Genomic DNA, 22,358 nt, shown 5'->3' on the forward strand with positions numbered 1-22,358 from the left:
GGACAAGATACTTAGATTCTTATTAACTGAGGCTTGTGATGTCTACTCAGTCTGTATCTCTCTATTGCTTTAAGAATCAAAGGCGATAAGGGCTTTAAAGGACTACGCAATTATGATGACATATTGCAACAAAGTGATTAATGGAGATAGCATTTGCATTTTTTCTGGCAAGAAAGTTTTTGATTCAAACCATTTTAGAGTAATGAGAAAGAAGGTCTGACTTCCCAAGTAGATAATAACCAGTGGATGAGAAGTATCTAAGGAAAGAGAATAGTTTGCTTGTTTTTTTTAAGCCAAGTATGAAGAGAAGATGGAAGTAAGGGATGAGCAATTTTGGAGAAAATGGAAGTACCAAGAAGAGATCAGTCTTGCCTGAAGAAGTCTAAAAAGTTACAATTAATATAATGGATATACGTTAACATTCCAAACCCTACGAGGTGTCTGTGACGTAGAGGACAGATTTTACTTCTGTGGGTAGTCCCTTCTTTACTTTGCATAAATAGCTATTTTAAGATGATAGGCTCTTTGGATTTCTTTTGTTACCTGGTGGTCATGGTGCATTAAATGTTGTTCAGTAAATTATGAAAATTAATGTTCTTTTCATCATGTTAAGTGCATATTCCTTTTACTCGGGAAATGCAGACTTTTCTTCCGTAAGCCAGTACCAAGTTGTTTCCCTTGACATAAGGGAATTCTTTGATCAGCTTTAAATTCTCAGCTCTTTCCAAATTATTCTGAAAACTCAACTAAGCAAACAAGCAAAATCCCTTTACTGACATCTCAGTAGCAGCCGTCTTTAAGGATATACCCTCTTGAACAGGGAGTACATCAAAAAAGTGGAAAAACATTGGTTTAAAATAATTTTTTTAAAATAGCATTATATCTGAAACAAAAGTTTCTTACAGCTGCTATTGTTTTATTTGAGGTTGTTCATTCAAAATAAATTCTTAGAGTAGAAATGGTGTTTTATATTTTACATAGTGCTAAGAACACTATTGGCACTTAGCAAGTAATAAATACAAGTTATAGCTATAGCATGGTATTTTCTAAACCAGAATGCTACCTAGTGATGAGGAAAATTGAAAGGCCAGTGCTCATCTTTTTGTAGAAACAAATTGATAAATCAGATTTCTGTCCAGCATTATACGACTATTTCACCCTAATTTTGATCTTTACAGTATTATCATTTTAACAGTTAATTCTAAATTTTCTTAGAAGTATACTATAACTCTTGTGAATTTAAAAGACAGGTGTTTTTGTAAATTAACTGACTTATTTTATGGGCATCTTGCATCTGATCATTAGGAGGAAAAACAAAAAAATCAAAAAGTAAACTGAGAATGAGCTAAGGTATCAGTGGTGGTTAGTTCTCAGATCCAAAGGCCAACAATTACAAGACACAGAGAAAACTTGTTTTGACTCCATAGCAAGTGCACTAATCATTTAACCAGTGGTTGGATAAACTTTTTAACTGAGAAGGGCTTTTTGTTTGTTTGTTTTATTTTGTTTATTTTTTAACCTCTAACTTCAGCAGGAAATTATTGACACAGAAGAAAACACTAAAAGATGGTGAATCCTACCTACTCTTTACAGATGTTGTCTTTTATCTTACCCTGACTTCCGTACCTAAGATTTTCATTTCCAAAAGATGGCTTCAGAAATTAGATGGCCATCACAAATTTCCCTAATCGCTCTACCTAGGTTCTATCCAAATTGAGTTTGCTTAACAATCAGGGCAGGTCTTCTTTCATTATTGGTGTCCCACAGAGTGAGAGCAAGCCAAAATAGAGGCATGGCTTCTGTTACCTTGTACAAGTCACAGAGCTGCCCCTGACAGGTCTCAGTGGAAATGAGAAATGGGAATCTGGACACGCCACCCAAGGTGTTGTAAATTAGTATGGTAACATGAATAGAAGCATCCCGGTGTTTTTCAGGTGTGGTTCAACAGTCAACTTTCCTGCCATATTCTGAGCCACATTTTCTTGAGGACAGGTTGGTTGGCAAAGATCCAGAATGCTCATGAGCGGTTCTCTCCACACTTGTTAATCTGTGTAAAGGACAATCAGATATTCCAGCTCCTCCCCCAGTACGTCAAATAGGAAAATTTGGCTCTTCTAACATGCTCTATTTATGATTTAAGTATTAAATTTAAAATATTCCCTGGAGTCCCCTCATTACAAACTTATAGGGATGATTCAGTGCTATATTTCTCCAAGGTAAATTAAGTGCCCAGTCTGGTATGTTACATTTGAATAACACCTTGTAAACTAAGGACTGGTTGAACCTTCTGAAAATGGAACTGAGGAAACTGAATCAGGCTTTCCTCTGAGGAATCTTAGTATATTATACACTCTATAAAATGTGAATACTTTTTATTTACAGTCAGTTGCTAGGATCCAAGAGTGCTTCTGCATTCCCTATCAATTTTAATGTGCAATATGCAAGGGGAGTATCTTCTGAAGAGTTGTGAGAGAAGGAAGGTTCTCAGCTGAAGATTACATCACCCTGAGCAAAATCCCATGTCTTTTTGTAAGACCACACCACCAGCCTGTGGTCTTCCTGTGCAGAACCATCTGTGCACTGATTTGGGAGCTTGTGGTGCTTTTAGGCCTCATTCTGAAACTTAGGTTGAGAGACAAAGTAAGCTATAGTTACGATACAGGATTAGCCAGCAGAAATGCCAAGAAATTCTCTGTGATTTTGCATAGCTTACTTTTTGGTCTTGTGGGTTCTGCTTCAATATACTATTAACTGACCCCACAGAACTATTGTGAAATTTAATCACTGTTAATGTTTTGAGAATCCCAAATGAATGCAACATACATTTTAAAAAAATAGTCTCTATATTTTGTTTGTATTTTTCCTGGACTATGCTATCAGTTTCTTACTGGACCTATTTCCTTAATGAAAGTTATATTATAACTTTCACAGACTCAAATTATTTGGGTCCAAGTCAGCTACCTTGGATATGAAATGTACCCCAGGAAAAAAAGAATTATGTTTAGGAAATAAATATTACTCTGACACCAAATGTTCTAATTATTCTTTATTTGATATGTTATATATGTAACTCCTATATTAATATATGTATTAAATATTTATATAAATAACATGTATATTAGGGTGTGTTATATATATATTCTGAAACCATCACTTATAATATATATTTACATTGTAACATACCTAACTAAAATTTCTAACTTTAAATGAACTCAGGATCTAGTTGAGTCATATATTTTTGTATAGCATTTTTTAAATAGTCTTGCCTTTATTTTCTTGTAGTTTATTAGAACATAAAATCTTAGAAATGGAGGGAAAGCACAAGGAAGAGTTGGACACCTTAAAAGAAGAGAGAGAGAATCTTCAAATCTTGGTTACTCGTCAAACATATATAATCCAGGAGCTGGAGAAACAACTGAACAGGGCCACCAACAATAATAGTGTCCTTCAGAAGCAGCAGTTGGAGCTGATGGACACAGTGCACAACCTCGTCAACCTTTGCACTAAAGAAGGTGGTAAGAATTTCTTCAATTTGGTATAGTGGATATTTTATTTAACATGGAGCAAGTAAATATTTAATACTAATTTCTAGATTGTATTGATTGTTGTATAAGAGCAGCAAAATAACTTTATTCTTAGAGGCATTGCATGAAGTTTGTACTCACAATTTTCTCATGTTTTTATTGTCAGAGAATGTATTCATAAGCTTGAATTTGTGAATTCACAGTATCTTTCTGAAAGAACTTTCTGGTTTCTTCTGTCTTGCTTGCTCTTTGTAGCCTTAGATAAAACCTGCAATACTGTCATAGATATATGTTTGATGCTATGATATTAGACACTTTAATATAGAAGACAGAAATTAACCGATGTTAAAGATTAATTCAGAGTCCTGGGAGAGTTTCAGTAAGATTCCTGTATTAAAACTAATATTAATTATTTCTTTTGTAGAGAGAGAGAAGGAAGAGTTGGTTACAGAGACAAGGAGATATAGAAGCTCCCAATAACTATTATAAAGGAGAAAGAATCTTTGATATTAAAAGTCTTTATAAAGATCACTTATGTTTAGTCCTGTGTGGAGAGGACCTAACCAGGGCATCCAGACATATTTATTCTGGACTGTCTTGGTGACAGTGGAAATATACATGTTTTTAAATTTCTAGTATAGATAACTACAGTGTTATATTAGTTTCAGGTGTTGGAAATTCAAATTTTTAACATGACTAGAATATCTGGAGCCACTTAACCACTGAAAATATTGTAGGTCCCTGTCTCTTTAGAAGATATTTATCCATCTGCCCATTCCCACCCAACAATTATTGAATGAGTGCCCCTGAGAACACTTGTCCACTTCAAGCAGATTGTCTCCCTAGCCTCTGGAGAGCTCTTCAAAGTTTGGAGCTTAAAGGCATCTTCTGTAGTTCTGGTCACTAATCAACCTTTCTCTGAGTGAGGATGCAATGAACATAAATAGTGGTGAGTGAAAGAGAGCACCATTTATGTCTGAAAGCTATGGCTGTCTCTAAGCTGTGGTTTATGTGACCATTCATGCGATGGTTCCATGTGCATATGCAATATATATACCACAGAGGCTTCTTTAATGATGGACATGAACTCTATGAAAAATGAGCTCAATTCCATTCTTTCATGTATAGATATGAGTATAGATGATAATTCTATATGAAGTGATCTTGTTTTAAAGACATTTCACATTTTTCTATTACACTCCATTACCTTGAGTTATATCTCATTTAGATAGTCTAAACAAGTCCTTAATATACTTTGTAAAGAATATTTTTTAAACAGTAAGTTCCCAGAGCTCCATTTGGGTGTGCTCCGAAATGTGATTGGGAAGGAAAAAACCTGCTAATCAGTCAGCGCCTGCCAAAACCTTGGGTTAGAGTCCACTGGAAGGAAAGCTTGGTATGATTTTGCCAGAGAATTTTAATGGAGCTCATGAGTATTTAGAAATTAAGTATTAATATGAGACATATCTATTCTCATATTGAACTGAATACATTAGGGGGAACATTGAAAACATATTTTTCTTATCATCTTAAGACTTAAAGCACATGGAGTTGAGTATTTCTTTTTTTTTTTTTTTCCTTCATGATGTTAAAAATCAAGCCCTGGTGATTCTCACAGAGCTCATATGTCTGCCTACTTATCATAATTTCACTTCTTCTCTGAGTATTTGTCCAATAAATATGTCTATAAACTTTTAGAGGCAGGGGTGGGAGTGACTGCAAAAGGAAAATTCTTGGCTAGGTTTGGAATTTGGGTGCAACAGCAGACAACCAAACATCTGTTTAAGAAACATTTATTGAACAATTATGAACCTGATAGATGCTACCCATAAGTAACATCTCAGGGTATGTGAAAAGTAACTGTGTCTCTTTTGTGATATACCCTATCCAAAACAAACAAAAATAAGAGAGACAAATTGTCTAATACTTCAGGCCTCTTGATATTTCTTTTTAATGATACAATCCTAAAATAAATTCCAATTTAATTGCAGGACTTGTGATCATCATGTAAGTGTATTACCCCATTTTCCAGTGGGTTCTGTGCTCTCATAACCATAGGTTTTATTTGCTTCTTGTGAATTGTTGTTTTCTTTAATTCTATAGTTAATATTCTGACCAAATATTTGATCACTTAAGGATTCATAAAAGACACAAAAATAGAAAGTTCCTCTTACTAAGGTTTCCATCAAGATTTTAATTCTTTGCATATCTTCATTTTCACTGGTGTCATAGTCTTTAGTTATGGTGAATTTGAAATTTTAAATAATTCATACCATAATATGGCTTAAAATCAGTTACTAAAATGAACTTATTTCATCCTAATTCTAAAACATATAAGTAAAACATTTTCCTACTTTTGTGACCAACAACTCATTTATTAAATGGATTTGTTATTGATCAAGAGGTTTATGCAAATATTCTTTTATATTTAAATTTATGCAAATGTGCCTAAAATCAATATACCAAAATAAATGCATCAGTTTTTTAAAAAATATGTATTTTAAGAACTCCAAGAGTAATCTTCTAAAATATTTTCCAAAATCTTCATGAGCTATGTTATAATACAAAAGCCAAAAATGTTTAATTGACATTAAGGGTCCTCCATTTCCAACTTGACCCAATCACTTATGGAGACAGCCTGAATGTAACACTACAAAGTAAGAGAAAAGATTTTTTAGTGAGTTTTCTCTGTCACCAGCAACTAATTTAACCTTTATGAAGCTGTTTCATCATTTTGTAAAGTCAGAATAATTGTGTCTACTTCTCAGTGACAGGGAAAGGATTAAATTAGGTACTGCCTATAAAAGCAAACAACACATGACATAATTGACTCGCTAAACTTGAGTTCCTTCTTTCTCCTCCAAGTGACAAGTTTCAATTAAACACAAATTTATTAAGTGTTCTCTATAAGCAAACTTTCTTTCATGGAAAATGTCTGAATACAAGGCTCAAGAGTGTTTAATTGCGGACAATCATCCAAGCAGTTTCTTTTAGCCTCAGTTTTCTTATCTAAAGTGGGATCATAATACATACCTGATGAGTTTGTAGTAAATTAAAAGAAGTTTTTATAAAACATATAGCATCAGTGCCTACCATAGTAAATGCTGAAAAAATTGTAGTTAATTTACTTTTATGCCTTCTAAAGTGTTTATAACTCACTAATGTTACTTGATAAAAGAATTCCCACAAGTGTTAGCTGGAAATTTATCCTTTCCCTAAAGTGTGTTTGGTCCAGGAATTGTAAATCCATCTTTGCGTGTAGGGATTATTTCTGTTTAGTTTCACAGAACTTTTCCTACTAAAATATCTAATGTCATAAGATATATTTAAGCTAAGTACAATTTTTAATAAACACACTTTCTAAATAATTGACCAACCTGTCCTCTTTTCCAAACAGGCAGTAGTGGTGTTTTAGACAAATAATCATTTCAAACTGAATTGCATCCATTTTGTGAGGCTTCTGGGTAACACATTTTTTTTGTCTAACCTTTGTCTGCAAATATTTGGCCACACTTATTCTTAGAAACATTACCCACTAAAAAAATATTGTTTTTTAGTTATCATAGTGTCAAAATTTAGCTGGTTGCTTCATTTTTTTGGCAATTCACAAATTATTGCTGGAATTAAATAGATTATATTGATAATGGTATGGATACAAGGTGTGGAATTCTTCCAAGAAGGATAATCAGGTACTGTGACCATCAAACATTCACCAGTCATCTTTATGTTCAGAAGCGATGAAGCCATCACCACATACATTGAGCACACATGAGGCAAACATCATATTATGTGATCAAGAATTTAATTAGTAACAAAGCATTAAAAAAGAAGAAACAAAATAATATTTAGCTTCCACTCTCTACCATGGGCTGGTTTTCTTACTGTCTAAATCACCTTGGAACATACTCCTGCTATACCAAGGTATGATTAATAAATTTATCCATTCATTCAAAAATAGTTATACAACAACTGTTCTGTTTCATATTCTCTTCTTGGGGATAAGAATATTCATCCATTTTTATTTAACAAATATTTCTTGAGTTCTGGTAATATAGCAGATGGAGTTCAGGCCACTGGGTAGAGAGAGAAGTTGTATTTCAGTTTGTAGCTTCAAGGAAACTAGAATTTGGTGGGCAGAGAGACAGATAAATACACAATTATATTTCATATTTTGTATTTTGCTACATGTGAGGTTAAGATGCCAGGGCACTAGTGAAATATGTAAGACAAATATTAAAATAATGGCAGGGACAGGATGAGGGCATACATCATCTGCCATCCTCTTAAGGATTTTGTTGAATGCTTGCTATAATTCAGGCATTGTTTAAGCTTTATAGTACCAACAATAACAATATGAGGTAAATACTATGGCTAGTCCCATTTTATAAATTCTACAGAGAACTTGAGTAATTTGCCCAAGGTTATGCATAGCTGATAAAAGTTGATCCATAATTAAAACATAGGATGTGTCTAATGGGATAATGATGGCTAAGCCTTCAAAATGAAGAAAGCGGAGGATACTCCAGACAGCTCAGAGAATATGTATATTGGCCAGGAGTCATGGCAAGGCGTGGGATATACCTAAATGCATAGCTTAAGTCTCAGAATCAAAACCAGAACAGTAAAAGATGGAGTTAGAGAGGTAAACTGAAGGAGACCAAGGAAGTTGCATTTTTATCTGAAAGCAAACAGTAAGGCATCCTGTCAATGTATGAGGACCATGCCAACATTTGCATTTTAGGAAAAAATTGCCCCAGTCACAATGTAGAAAGAATGTACCGGAAATTTGATAAGCTTGGAAGCAGAGGGACCAGATGGGTGTTTTGCCATTTTTATTTAAATATTAGCAAATACTTGAGAGTAAAAAGCCAGTCTTTTGAGCCCTTTGCACATATTAACTCATTCAGTTCTGATAACAACTCTGTAAGCTGGGTGCTCTCACTAGCTTCCTGTGACAGAGAAGGAAACTAAGCATAGAGAAGTAAATCATTTGCAAATACCACACTGCTAGCAAATGAGCAAGGTGAGATTTGAACCCAGAGTCTGATTCTGGAGTCTGTACATTATCCACTGTACTATGATGGGGAGGGAAGGTAGAGTTGATGGTGGTTTTCATCTGATTCTCGAAAGGACCTCCTAGGAGAGAAATAATAAGGTTGGGACCAAAGAGGGATAAATAAAAAGGCAGATATAGGGAAATTTCATGAACTCAGAGAATTAAAAACAACAAGAAATAATGACCTTAGAAAGTGAGTCAAATATAACTCTTAATTTTCTGGGTTCAGTAACTGAGGGGATATTGATGACATTACTTAAAATCACCAACATTTAAAATTAATCAGGTTTAAGTGGGAAAGATAATGAGTAGTTTGGGGCATATTGATTGAGGTGACTATGGGAAAATTCGAATCTGGAAGTCAGAGAAATAGGAATTTGTAATCCAAGAGTGAAATCTGGATGACCACGTGCATTGTTGTGTCCTCAGATGAGACAAGTGGTAAATCCAGGAGCAAATGAAATTAATTGGAAGTGCATATAAAGCAATGACTCAACGATTGGGGGTTATGTATTTGAGAATCTGATAAAAACTAGCCTATCTTTCCTTCTCGCTTAGTCCAAACACTCAGGCACAGGTTTATGTGCAATTTCAGAGAATTTACATGCTAAGATTATGAACCCATTTTAAAATGATAAGAATGTAAAATCCAAGAAAGAAAATTGAGAGTTCTTTATGAGATAGTTAAAAGGAGACTGGAAAGAAAACAGAATTAGGAGGAAAAACCAGTAGTAAGAAGTGTTACAGCATAGAGAAAAAACTTCTATGAAACATCTAATCTCCATGGCAAATAAGCAGAAAGGCAAAAAAAAAAAAAAAAAAAGAGAGAGAGGGAGGAAGGAAAAAAGAAAGAGAAAACATCTTTTACATCATCTGAAAGACATAATGATTGATAATATAAATTTTTAAGTGATCTAAATTATTTGGTTTAAAATGTCTTTCCCAGGGGCTGATGGCAGTGGTATGGAACTTCTGATCATTATTTTCGGTCCTCTGGCCTTCTGAAAAGGGGAAATGAGGCATTTGTTTCTTTCCCAGTGCTGAGGAGACATTTGGTTCTGTTCTCAGAATAATTCTACCATCTGAAAGGAATTTACCTCCTGTGCAGTGTCTATTGAGTTTGTGAAGTAAATCATTCAGTCAAGGGATGAGATAGTTTGAACTCCTGCAAGTCCCTTGAGTTAAGAATGATTCTAAAAACATCACAAGCAATGGGAGGAAATTAAAACTTTTTGAATGTCACTTATATAAACATTGATAAAAATAGAATATATCATTTTCATTGAGTAAAATATGTGGGTTTTCGTTGACTACTTGTAATGCACAATTTAACATTAGGTAGAAAGAGAAAGAAAAATACAGGAAGTCATCTGCTGCACAGTACAGTGAGCACTTGTTCCCATTTAATGAGGGAAATGCTTTATCTTGACAGAAAATTATATGTCAAACATTTACAATTTCCTTAAAACGAACCACACTTTCTAGCACTTCCTTTCATAAAACCCAATGGCTTTAAGGGGAAAGTGACTGTTTATTTTTGGAAATGGTATATTTCTCCTTTTTGATGGAGCATGTTATCTGCCTTTTGGAAAGTTATAATTTCTCTAAAAAAAATTGTGTGAATAGCAAATAGCCAAACTAATGATAACAAAATAAGAAATAGTACAGCCTTTAACCTCTCCCATGAATTATTTCTAAACCACATCTTTTGGGGGAGATTTGAAACTTTGTGGTTAATTCTCTTTTGGAATTTGAGTTTCAGTTTAAGAAACTAAACTATCTGAAAAGGGATATCTCCTGCTTCTAGCTGGGCCTGGAAATTACCAGGTGAAAGGCCACAAAAAAAAAAAAAAGAAAAAAAAAAATGAAAGAAAGAAAAAGGGTTGCCTTTCTGTTCCTACATTTCTGTGAGCAAATTCCATTTCTTCTTCTCTTGTGCTTTCATGGTCTGGTTGGTTAAAGCAAAGAAGCACAAAATATTTTTAATACAATTTCAATTAAGTCATTTCCTAGACACATCCACACTCAAGTTGAACTGATATTTTCTAAGTCCAAGGACATAATGAAACACTGATTACTTACAGTTAAGCTCTGCTACTTTACACTGAGTCCAAATGACATCTCTAATTCCTTAAAGGGAAAGTAAAAAAAAAAAACAAAAACATTTTATTAATCTCATTCAATAATTTATGCATCACATAAACCATAAACCCTCATGAAATGTCTTCTACTTTTTGGGAGAAAAATGAAACAAAACCTGAGAAATTTTATAATCATACAGTTAGGCTTAAATACATATAATAATACTGATTTTTAGCATTTTTCTAAAAGTTGATTATAAAGAACCTTTAAAACTATTGATAAAAAACATTTTTAGTTTTCTATTAGGAATCACCATTTATTTTCAATTAAAGAATATCAACATCATAACTAAAGACACTGGAATCTCAACCTACCATTGGCTTGGATGTTCACATTCTGAGTGGGACCAACTCCAGTAAGGAATCACATTAAGATGTGATCTACTAAGAACAAATTACATTTTTAATGAATTTATGATGAAATTAAATTATTAAATGAAATACCATTTAAGCCATACCTCTTTTAATTGCATTTTTCTATTGTGTCTTTGCATATATCCATAATTATTTTTAGGTGTGAACATTCTGTTTTCATAGCCAACATGAGTTCCTTTAAAGTAGTGAATTTGAACTTTGGGTTTAATTTTAAGTGGAGATTTGGTTCTAAAGGAAGTTTTACCAGTTGTTTTGGCCTCAAGTACACATACTTACAAATACACAAATAGACTGAATCTTGGCCATAATTAATTCTCCAGCTCATCTCCCCAGAGCTAGGATCTAGACTGAGATGTCACATAATCAGCATCTTGGAACAACTATGCCATATGCCATCTAGAGGGCAAGGCCTGATGGTCTAGCAGGAATAGGAATCAAGGGCATCTGAGTTCTAGTCCCAGGCTGTTTAACATAAAACTACCACACAACTTAGAGTTTGTCTGGTGTCCTAGACAAATCCATACATTTTATGACTCCTCAATCATTCCATTTCTTCTCTTCGTTTTGTATCACTTCGAATGACTAGGAAATCCCCAAGTTCAGATGAACCTCAGCATAGCAATCAAGTATTATTCTTCAAGTATATTTTACCACAAGATTAAGAATCAAAGTGACATACCTATGGTGACAGGCTTTATTTATTTAAAACTTTAAAATGAAGTGTTTTGGTTTTGGTTGGGGGCTTTTGGGGGTTTGGGGGTTTTTTTTTGTTGTTGTTTTTTGGTCAGTTTTCAAAAGCATCTGGCAACAGCTTTCCATTTATATCATTGCCCAAGGACTTTCATTCCATTTTTAATGGCTTTGCTGAAATCAATTATTTGTCTACTTACAACAAAGCACAAAAGATACCCTTGAAGCTTTCCCACACACATGGGAAATCTTTTGTTCAAAATCAATATATTCCAGTCAGGCCAAAACATATTACATGGGAAATTAACACACATGAAACACCTGAAATATTTTTGTTAATGAAATGACCTTCTGAACAAATGGCAAGGGTCATGTATGACTCATAACTGCCCATCAGGGTGCCCAAAAGGAAAACACAGAAATAAATTTTGTGAAAAATGAGTATTACTTGATTAAACAAAGATTATATGTAAATCCATTTTCAACTTTCAATTCTTTTTTTGCATCCTTTGTTGCTTTAAGTGTAATATGTATTAAATATACATTCAGTTATATATATGAGTCATTTCACCTTAGAGGAGCACTGGAAATTTTATTTGAATACACTAATCAAACTAAAGTGGAGTTATGTAGAATTACATGATGTTTCATTATTCTACACTAAAAAAAAAAAATAGCATAAAATTAGTAATCTACCTATGGCATAGGGTGGGTTTCATGTCCACATAGATTTAACAGTTTATGTAGCTTATACATACATCTCACTATTACTAAAAGTGTATACTCCTTAAATTATATATATGGGTCATATGTTCTCCAGATAATTAAAGTGTAACTTTTTAAGTAGTAAAATGTTAAGAAAATTTAAAAATACTGTGATAGTACGTTTTCTGCATTGTTTTTGTCTTCTTTTCCAGAAAGGAAGATTGAATAAAATTGAAGCTTTTTGTAATACTTTAATTCACTATCCTCAACATGACTTAATTTGCATCAGAATACCACAATGCCTTTGAAAAAGTATATGATTTGTCCCTTATATCTGCCCCAACTGTTCTTATTTCTTATTTTTGCCTACTTCTAAGATTACTGTCTCTTCCTCACACACACAAAAAACCTTTTGATTATCATTTTGTTGTTGTTGTTGTCTTCATGCCTGATTCTAGAAGGTGAACACACACACACACATACACACACACACACTTCCACGCAAATACCCACACATATGCTTACCCTCCCTACTCCCACCAGCACTTCCTCTAAACTTGTAGCTTCAGCAGATAGTCCAGAGGCTGGGACGTCAAGTAATTAGGCTTGTGAGAATATTACCCATGATTAATGAGGACAGATTTTGGTCAGCATGATATTTAGGATGTAGACAGTATGAAATCCAATATAGCTGCTCAGGCATCTCTTATTTCCTAATGATCTGTTAGCTTTTGAAGTTGCAGGCCACCAGTGCTCCACATTTCTGCTGTGAGTTCCCACCTCAGATAATTCTGCTGCCTGTGACTCTCTTCTATCCTCAACATTTTTCTTCTTTATCTTTTCTAACCCCTGTCACTCTTCCAATACTTCCTGCTTCTGAAAGAAGAGGTCGTAGCCATTCTGAATTAAGACCTGTCCTGATTCACCCAAGACCCTGGGTATGACCTTGTCATCTGAGATAAGTATTGCTGGGGACTCTGTGACAGATGAGTCACTGGAGTCCTGTTTGGATTTGACTTCACTCCAGGGACCAGTAAGAAATAGTTAAGATTCTTGGCTTTATAGACAAAAGAGTTCCAGAGTTAGACATTTTGGTGAAGTTAGAAAGCATCTCTGAACCTCCAATTCCTCATATATACAATATATTGATAACAATATTTCATAAGGTATTTGTGAGAACTATATGAAACAAGGCATATAAAACATACTTGGCTCACAAAATTCAGAGTTGAACACATGGTAAGTGTGCTAATTTCTAATACTGACTGTGCCAATTGATTTTATTACGATCATGATTATTATAGTTCCACCAAGAAGATAATGGGTAGTTAATATTTTAAGTATCATGTATAAAATATAGACACACAAAGAACAGTTCCTTTTATAAAAATTTTAATTAAAGTAATAATGTAGCAAGCAAATGATTTTTAACTGAGGTTAGGGGGACTATGGGGATTTTTAACTGGGGTTAGGGGGACTATGGGGAAAAGAATAGTAGATCTTTAAAAAGAGAAGCTTTTAGCTACTTACCCAAAGACTTCAGATTTAAGGTATTTACAAATAGAATATGTGTTTTTCTACTGTGATACAGCAATCTGCATTATTTTATATATAATACATATATACACATTAACATATATATGTACAAATATGTTACATCAAACTGTATGTAGTTGCCATTTTTGTAGGTTAAAAACAATCATGCTGAGATATCAATCCCTAGATGTTCAGTTCAAATGCATATGTTTTATATAAAATAAAATACCAGTTTTGAAATTTTCATGTATTTATATAGTTACGTATTTTGTGTATTTTATGTATTTATATAGTTATACATATGTAATATGTATTTATAAAGTCATTGGTGAATCTCCCTCACTCTCATTCTTACACACATAATCTGAAATGTTGAATATTGCCTATAAACCTTTTAATTTTCCACACTCTTGACGTCCAAGGCCTTGCCTTTTCCACTTTTAAAAGTCCTTTCAAATAAATTAGGAATCTAGGGAGTGTCTTCAAATGGCTTTTCCATGAGATGCCCACACATGTGGCTGAAAAGTATAGAATCTTATCAGGTGTTTGCTTGTTTGCACCTTATCAGATATGATGACTTACTTATCCATATGCTCAGTTAACTTCAGTGTCCTGTTGAGGTGAAAAATTACAGGGTCAATTCCTATACTATGATCTACATAGTGATGATGGTCCAGTAAGTAACACAAGGATTATCCTTAAAGCAATAACTTGATCCACATATATTATGATGCTAGCTAAATACTAGAAAGATAGGAACCATTAGCCACATCTAAGATTAAAAAGAATATTTGAATTGACCCCTTTATGGCTCATTATTGGGAAGTAAGTAGGATCAAGGACTTTGGCTTTTTACATTGTCTCTGTTATAGCAAAGACTAATTGCCTTCTGTGTTCTGTACTAGATTTACTACAACTCAGAATTACCAATTCCACATTCCAGGAAGTTTTCTCTTGAGGGTTCATCTGAGTTGAAGTGACCCTCTGCCTCAGCTTTATGGTTCTTCCTTCAAGTCAACCTAGTGGCAGACATGCCATCTGGATTGAAATTGGCTGGGCAAATAAAAGGGAGAGCCAGATAAAGTCAACAGTTACTGCAATCAGGGTCTCAGGTTGCTTTTTGACTGAATGTTGGCTGGTGAAAGACAGACATGCACCTGCTTGTGTCCCTATTCTTTCTCTTTAGATCATGATGATTAGGTTATAGAGACAAGGCTAAATGAGAAGAATGAATAATGGTTCTTTCCTAAGGCTTTCTAGATTTATTTGCTGATATCAGTGTGCACAAAGTCTTTGAATTGCCATACCACGATTTTAAAATTTAGTTCAGATAAACTGCTTTACTTTTTTTTTTTTTTTTTTTTTTCATTCAACTGCTCTCTCTTCTGGGCAGTGTTCCCCAAGTTTACCTGGCAGATAGAATATATTCTCCCTGAATATTCTCAGTGAACTTGATACATATCCAAAAATAACAATCTCTGTTTGATGCTATATTCAAGCTGGTAATATTATAGCTCTAGAAGCTGTTGCTAGTCTCTTGAGACCAGGTAGAGAGTCATCAACTGTGTCAAAAAAAAAAAAAAAAAAGATAAAGAAAACCTATTCCTGTTCACACTCTTTGAAATCTGATTATGATTTACCTAAAATTCTATTCTACCTTGTTTATGATTGAGTAAATTATCTTTTTTCTTAAGCTAGCTTGAGTTCTTCTCTATCATGGAAGGTACTAATTATGGATATAGCTATCTTGACTTATCACAGAAGACCCACTAATATAGTAGGACTTTCTCCCATCAGACTGTGATTATGTTAAGAGCAAACTGTGGTTTTCTTATGTCTGTATCTTCACCATCTACGAAAAGTCATGCATGTAGAAGATGCTCAATCAATATTTGTTGATGGGGCACCTGGGTAGTTCAGTAGGTTAAGCCTCTGCCTTCCGCTCAGGTCATGATCCCAGGGTCTTGGGATCAAGCCCCACATCGGGCTCTCTGCTCAGCAGGGAGCCTGCTTCTTCCTCTTTCTCTCTCTGCCTGCTTTTCTGCCTACTTGTGATCTCTCTGTGTCAAATAAATAAATAAAATTTTTTAAAAAAATTTGTTGAATTAATAAACATAGCATAATTTTTTTAAAGATTTATTTATTTATTTGTCACAGGGGGGAAACACACAAGAAGGGGAACAGCAGGTAGAGAGAGAGCAGCAAGCTTCCCACTGAGAAGGGATCCTGATGAAGGACTCTATCCCAGGACCTTAGGATCATGACCTGAGCCAAAGACAGATGCTTAACTGACTGAGCCACCCAGGTGTCCCAGTATAGCGTGGATTAAATTAAGAGGAGACAGGAGACAACCTATTAAGTTGAGAAACTAATAAAAAAAAAACCAGTCTATTTGTCTTATATTTGGGTCGTCATTATTTTTTAACTGATGGCAACTGACGAGTATAGTGGAACCAGTGGGACTGTAAGAGAAAGAACACAGAATTTGAAAGGAAAGATTAGACAATGTTAAGCAAATGAAAGTTGAGGTATCAGTAAGAAAAGCCCAACAGACAAATAGAAATATGAATCAGGAGGTCAAGAGAAAAGCAAACATACAGTATCAAAAATGCTTATATCAGAAACTTAATGTGTAGAAGTTTGAAGGCATGATAGTTTGCAAAAAGTGCAATGTATAAGGAATAGAGATCTGAGAATCGAGTCAACATCTATATGGTAGATGAGGAGAGGAAGAGAACCCAATGAAGATGAAAGAGAAAAGACAGAGAAAAGGGACCAAGAGAGGTCAACACAAAAGGCAAGGGGAAAGATAGGCAAGGCCAACTTCAGTAGTATGGGGGAATAAATGGCTTTGATCTTCATAGTAAACCATAAAACAAGGTGATATATAAAGAATGAGAGATGATAGGATTAAGATTTAGCCTTGAAAACTTTTTAGGAAATGTAATAGAAAATCTAGGGGCACCTGGGTGGCTCAGTCGGTTAAGCATCTGACTCTTGATTTCATCTCAAGTTGTGATCTCAGGGCAGTGAAATTGAGCCCTGTATGGGGTTCCATGCTGGGGTCTGCTTGAGATTCTCTATCCCTCTCCCTTTGCCCCTCCCCTGCTCATGTTCCCTTGCTGTCTTTCTCTAAAATTAAAAAAAAAAAAAAAATCTTTAAAAAAATCTATTAGTAATGACCAAAGGTTTGACTGAGCAGCACGAAGAACATAGCTGTGTTTAGAAAACATGCATTTGGATGGCATTAAAAAGCCTCTCTTCAGTATTTGCAATCTGGAAGCAGGGGTGAGAAAATGAATAAATGTCCTTCTTTGAGTTGGGTTTTACCCAGGCAAGGGATTTGTAGATGAAAGGACAGTGGGTGGAGAGCACCAGGAATTCCACCTGAACTGTTTTTTAACCCCACTGCTTGACAGTGAGATAGAAGTTAGGAAAAAAGGAAAGGGAAGCTAATGAGGGACTAATAGTAATGGTGGGGATCCAGATTCTCAATTAGAGGAAAGACTAACTCATTAAGAACTAAAGGGAGAGGAAAAAAAGAGCATAATGTCAAAGAGGAACTTTTAGATATAAAGATCAATTTTTTAATTCATGCTTTTTAACCAGTCTATTATTATAAGAAGTCTGAGCTGCTTTGACAGATAAACACCTCAATCAGCTGTCCATTTCCCCTGGCTCTGTCCAGTTGATGCTTCTTTTATCCTCTCTCATCACATTTTCCATATCTGTATCTTATCATTCACCATACCTTCCTTTAGATATTATCTTCCACTTTACTGAATCTCAAGACCTCCTACAAAAATGTATCCTTAGTTCTGACACTTTTAATGGTCAGTAAATCATCTTTTTATTGTCCTTGTTTTATTTTTTTTAAGATTTTATTTATTTATTTGACAGACAGAGATCACAAATAGGCAGAGAGGCAGGCAGAGAGAGAGGAAAGCAGAGAGAGGAGGAAGCAGGCTCCCTGAGGAGCAGAGAGCCCGATGCGGGGCTCGATCCCAGGACTCTGGGATCATGACCTAAGCCGAAGGCAGAGGCTCTAACCCACTGAGCCACCCAGGCGCCCTTATTGTCCTTGTTTTAAAATGTTTATTATGTGTCTAGTTTTACAGTATGTAACCATAATATACCTAATACATGACAAAGAAAATAATTAGTCATGCAAATTAAAGTTATGAGATAAAACTTCTGCAATCAATGTGTTGTTATGTACATCATATGTCATTTCATCTGAAATTATCTTTGAACTATTCAGATTAAGTTTATATATGCAGTAAGATTAGATTACTTGGATTTTTTTAGATTTAAACAATGGTATGATATGATATAGTCAATGAACAAAATAAACCAGTTAGCTAACTTTGATAAGGAGAGGACTTTTCAATATAACCCTAAATATAACCAGTCAAATGTAACTGCCCTAACATTTGGTCAGCTATAATACTGGCTTTGAGGGTGGAAGATCCACTATTCCATTGACTGGACTTGCTGGCTTTCTCCAGCCTACTGGTGTCACTTCTGAAAGAAAGAATAATAATATAATCTTTCCATTAATAATAATATTACTATTACTATAACAATAACTACCATTTCTTGAGTTCTTTTATTTCAGTCACTCTGCTTTGTGTTACATAATCAGAGATATGTTTAACTGCCCTACTTTGTAGATTGAAAAAAGAAAAACTAAAGATCAGTCTACTTTTATGGAAGGGCCTTTTTCAAACCATGGTATATAATACAAATGTCAAAGGTAACCTGGGAATGGAGCTTTTATATTGATCTTAAGTGCTTTAATACTGTAAAATATAGCCCGGATTAAACTTTCAGACATGATGTTTACTAATTAATGAATAATTAAATAGAAGCACTCCAGTCTTTCTGGAAAGAATGACCATTTCTTTTGGAAAGAATGTGTTTCTATTTTTTAAAAAATACCAAACTATATTTCAAGAAAATGAAATATCTTCATAAGGTATGTTGCCATTATAATAACAACAAATCCATAGTATAACCATAGTACTATTTGTACCTTTTATGATGGAATCTTTAAACCATTTTTCTAGTTATAAGACTTAACATTCATGGCTTGAACATCATTTTTATACAATTAGTTTCCATAAAAATAAGCTAATATTCAAGTTCTTTTCTTTTTCTCTGTTATTAAAAATGTGTGTGGGTTTCCCTCTTCCCACACAACAGCCTTTCACCAAGATCTTCCTGAGTAGGAAAGGAAAGAGAATAGGAGGTGACAGAGAAGTGGGAATGGAGTATATTCTCACTGCATAACTAAATAAGGAAGAGCAGGAAGTGGTATATTCAGTAAGAGAAGCATTTTCTCCTTAGATAAGTGACTTTCTCCATTTCTTACCCAAAAAAGAAAAATGGGTTTACCATTGAATGAATTCCTCTTTGACCACATCTTCCTGTGTTCATCCTCTCAAGGGATCATAATTTTGGCATTTCTTCACAACCCCCCCCCTTCTTTTGCATCTAATTTTGGTTATTTTCAACTTGTTTCAATAGAAGATTAAACATACAGAATTTAGGAAGGTTTTATTTTAGAAAAATAGCAGTCCATTCACTTAAAATAAGCAAGTGCAAATGAACTGTGTTGATGTTTTTCAGACCAATACCCTTACATAACCCGTCAACACACCCATTGCATTTAAAGATGGCTTTTGAATAAGCATTTATATATTCATTTTTAAATTGCTATTTGCATACCTTCTATGCCATGCTTCTTCCCTATCATATGAATGCATAGTCCTCTGATTACTTATTCTGTGTTGATATTGTAACTGCAATGGTGGTGTTTAGATGTAATTATTAATATAAGTAGGCAAAACCATCAGTGCACACTTGACCTATATAGAAAACCATGATACTATTAAAACTTATAATTCTATATTTTTGTTAGGACAGTATCTCTGAGTGGATATTTCATTTCCTTGAAACATCATTATTTTTGAAAATTTGAAGTATTTATATTGAAATAGTCATTCTTTCCATCAGCTTACTAATTTATATGTAATTAAAAATAAATATCTAAACTCGTGCTTCTTAAGTTTAATTTGGGCTAGTGCTTTAGATTATTAGAGCATGTAAAATCTATTTAAAAGCATCATTTAATATTTAATATTTAATTTGATATTCTTATTATAAAAGGCCATCCTGATTCAAAGTGATTGAAAGCAGGTATTTATTAAATAACATAAGACTTTAAGGGCAAGGTCATAAAATAATCTTAAAAAGTCTTCTTGAAAGGGTTAATTAAACCAGTTACTAAACTATAGATTTGTTAGAAGATACTAATCATAAATATTTTGAAAGTGTGCCATGCATACATTTAGTAAAGGACTACTAAATATGAGTCATTTTTGCATTTTGATCTCAGTAATAAAAATTTCATAATAGATGAAGGTCAGTGAATAAAATTAAGTTCTCATTAGAGCCTATCTAATTAAATTTCCTTTTTCATTTGGCTTACCCTCTTTACTGAACTCTTCCCCTATAGAAGTTAATTTCAAATCTTATTCATGTTCTTTTATTTGTATACTATCTGCCTGATAGTTTAACTTCAGGCATTCAGTAAAAAACAAAGTTCAGTTCCCTTTTCTTTCTGGATAAATTAGGTCAGAGGCTCTTTTCTACTTTATAAATCTAATTATTTTGAGGGTTTTTTTTTTAATAAAAATTTCTAGGAGCTTATCAGTCCAAAGACACAGAAAAATTTCTATCTACTTTTAGCATTTTAAACCTCCATATGGTATTTTTATGTTTGAATTTGTTATCATTATCTCTTCCTCCTCCAAAAATGTTTTAGCATTTTTTGAAAGTTTCCATTGAAATGTAGGTAAGAACATTTTAGAAATTTTGGAGAAAAGTTGCCATAATTATTACAAGTTGGAAGTGTTACACTACCAGATCATTTGTCCCTTGAGTTGATGTTCTGAAAATTATAGATAAAAACAAAATTTAAGTAAGCAAAATATAAGAAGTATTCAGTTAAAAATTGCTCTACAGATTTTTCCATTAGTGTTGTAATTTTGTGAGTCAGCTCAAATCTAGTATTGTCTTTATGATTAATTTGTCAGTAAATGCAACATTCGCATTTGTTTTGAGGAAATAAAGACTTGCTTAGCTATACTTGGAGTCCATTTAGGTACTAATGGTACTGATATTCTTGTTCACATATTGCAATTTTTTTTTTTTTTGCAGTTTTACTAAAGGGAGGAAAAAAAGAGGAAGAGAAACCATTTAGAGACTGTGCAGATGTATATCAAGCTGGTTTTAATAAAAGTGGAATCTACACTATTTATATTAATAATATGCCAGAACCCAAAAAGGTAAAACCAGAAGTGTTTGTTTACGAGATATAAAGCAGATCCTAGCTGAATTGCTGAATAATCAGATTGATTTGTGAGATTGTTAAGCTGAAAATATATATGCCTGAGCTCTCGTCTCCCAAAGATATTGTTTGCCAGGTCCATAAAAGATGAAAACCCTATTGCATAGACGTCCCCGAGACCCATACCTCCCATCCCTCTTTCACAAAATTTTGTTTATTCTCTGCTCATTCTAGGGATGTCCTATTGCTCATAAATCCTTGCCTTGTGTAGATTACATGTTGAGGTGATATGTACCTCAAGTACATGGAGAAGAGGTAGAAGCAATCTTTCAATGTCTCAAGGACCCAGATGGCACACATCATCTATAGTCTAAATACTGTGGAGAGGGTGCCATGGACATATTGCTATTTGCAGAATCACTGTTCCTATTAGGGTGGGGAAAACATATTCTCTCTTGACTTATCATCTTGATAGGATTTGCTTTTCATGTTTACCTAAAAGGCTAGGATTCATCAGTATGTTGAACAGGATCCAAAGTAAACTTTGAAGTAAGCAAACACTATATTCTTGCTGTTATATCTCTATTTATTTATTCATTAAGTCATCCACCCATTCCTTCACTCAATTCATATTAAGTGGATGTCATTTGTCAGTCACTGCCTAGGGACACAATATAGAACACACAGATCCCACCATGGTGGTGAAGACAGACAATTACACAGATAATTATAACAGACTGTAGAAGGGTAGTGATTGAGACAGTCTGAAGCAGGATTTATAGAGACGTGAGGAGAGCCCTGCTCTTCAGCATGTTAAAGTTTTTGCCAAGATGACAAGAGAGAACCAAGACTCCAAGAAGACCACCTGTCTTTGTAATGCTCCATTCTCAAAGAATGAAACAACTTTCCTCTCCTCTTTGCCCTAAATTACCAATCCTGTGTCCTCATTTCCTGTGGCTACTGAACAAGTGCTCTTG

General features: G+C 34.1%; 1 protein-coding gene across 2 annotated transcripts in view; it reads left to right on the forward strand.

The window, feature by feature from the left end:
• The window catches only part of LOC111146656 (angiopoietin 1), a 240,369-nt gene that overhangs the window by 167,122 nt on the left and 50,889 nt on the right, over positions 1-22,358 (forward strand). Inside the window, exons 4-5 of one of the 2 annotated variants that reach the window (XM_022502300.1) lie at positions 3,283-3,512; positions 21,252-21,379. In XM_022502300.1, the coding sequence (XP_022358008.1) occupies positions 3,283-3,512; positions 21,252-21,379 (358 nt within the window). Of the gene's footprint in view, positions 1-3,282; positions 3,516-21,251; positions 21,380-22,358 lie in introns of both variants that reach the window. The other variant, XM_022502301.1, reaches the window with a different exon arrangement.

The sequence above is a fragment of the Enhydra lutris genome, unplaced genomic scaffold, assembly GCF_002288905.1.
Source record: "Enhydra lutris kenyoni isolate GAN:26980312 unplaced genomic scaffold, ASM228890v2 scaffoldscaffold14, whole genome shotgun sequence".
Taxonomy (NCBI): Eukaryota; Metazoa; Chordata; class Mammalia; order Carnivora; family Mustelidae; genus Enhydra; species Enhydra lutris.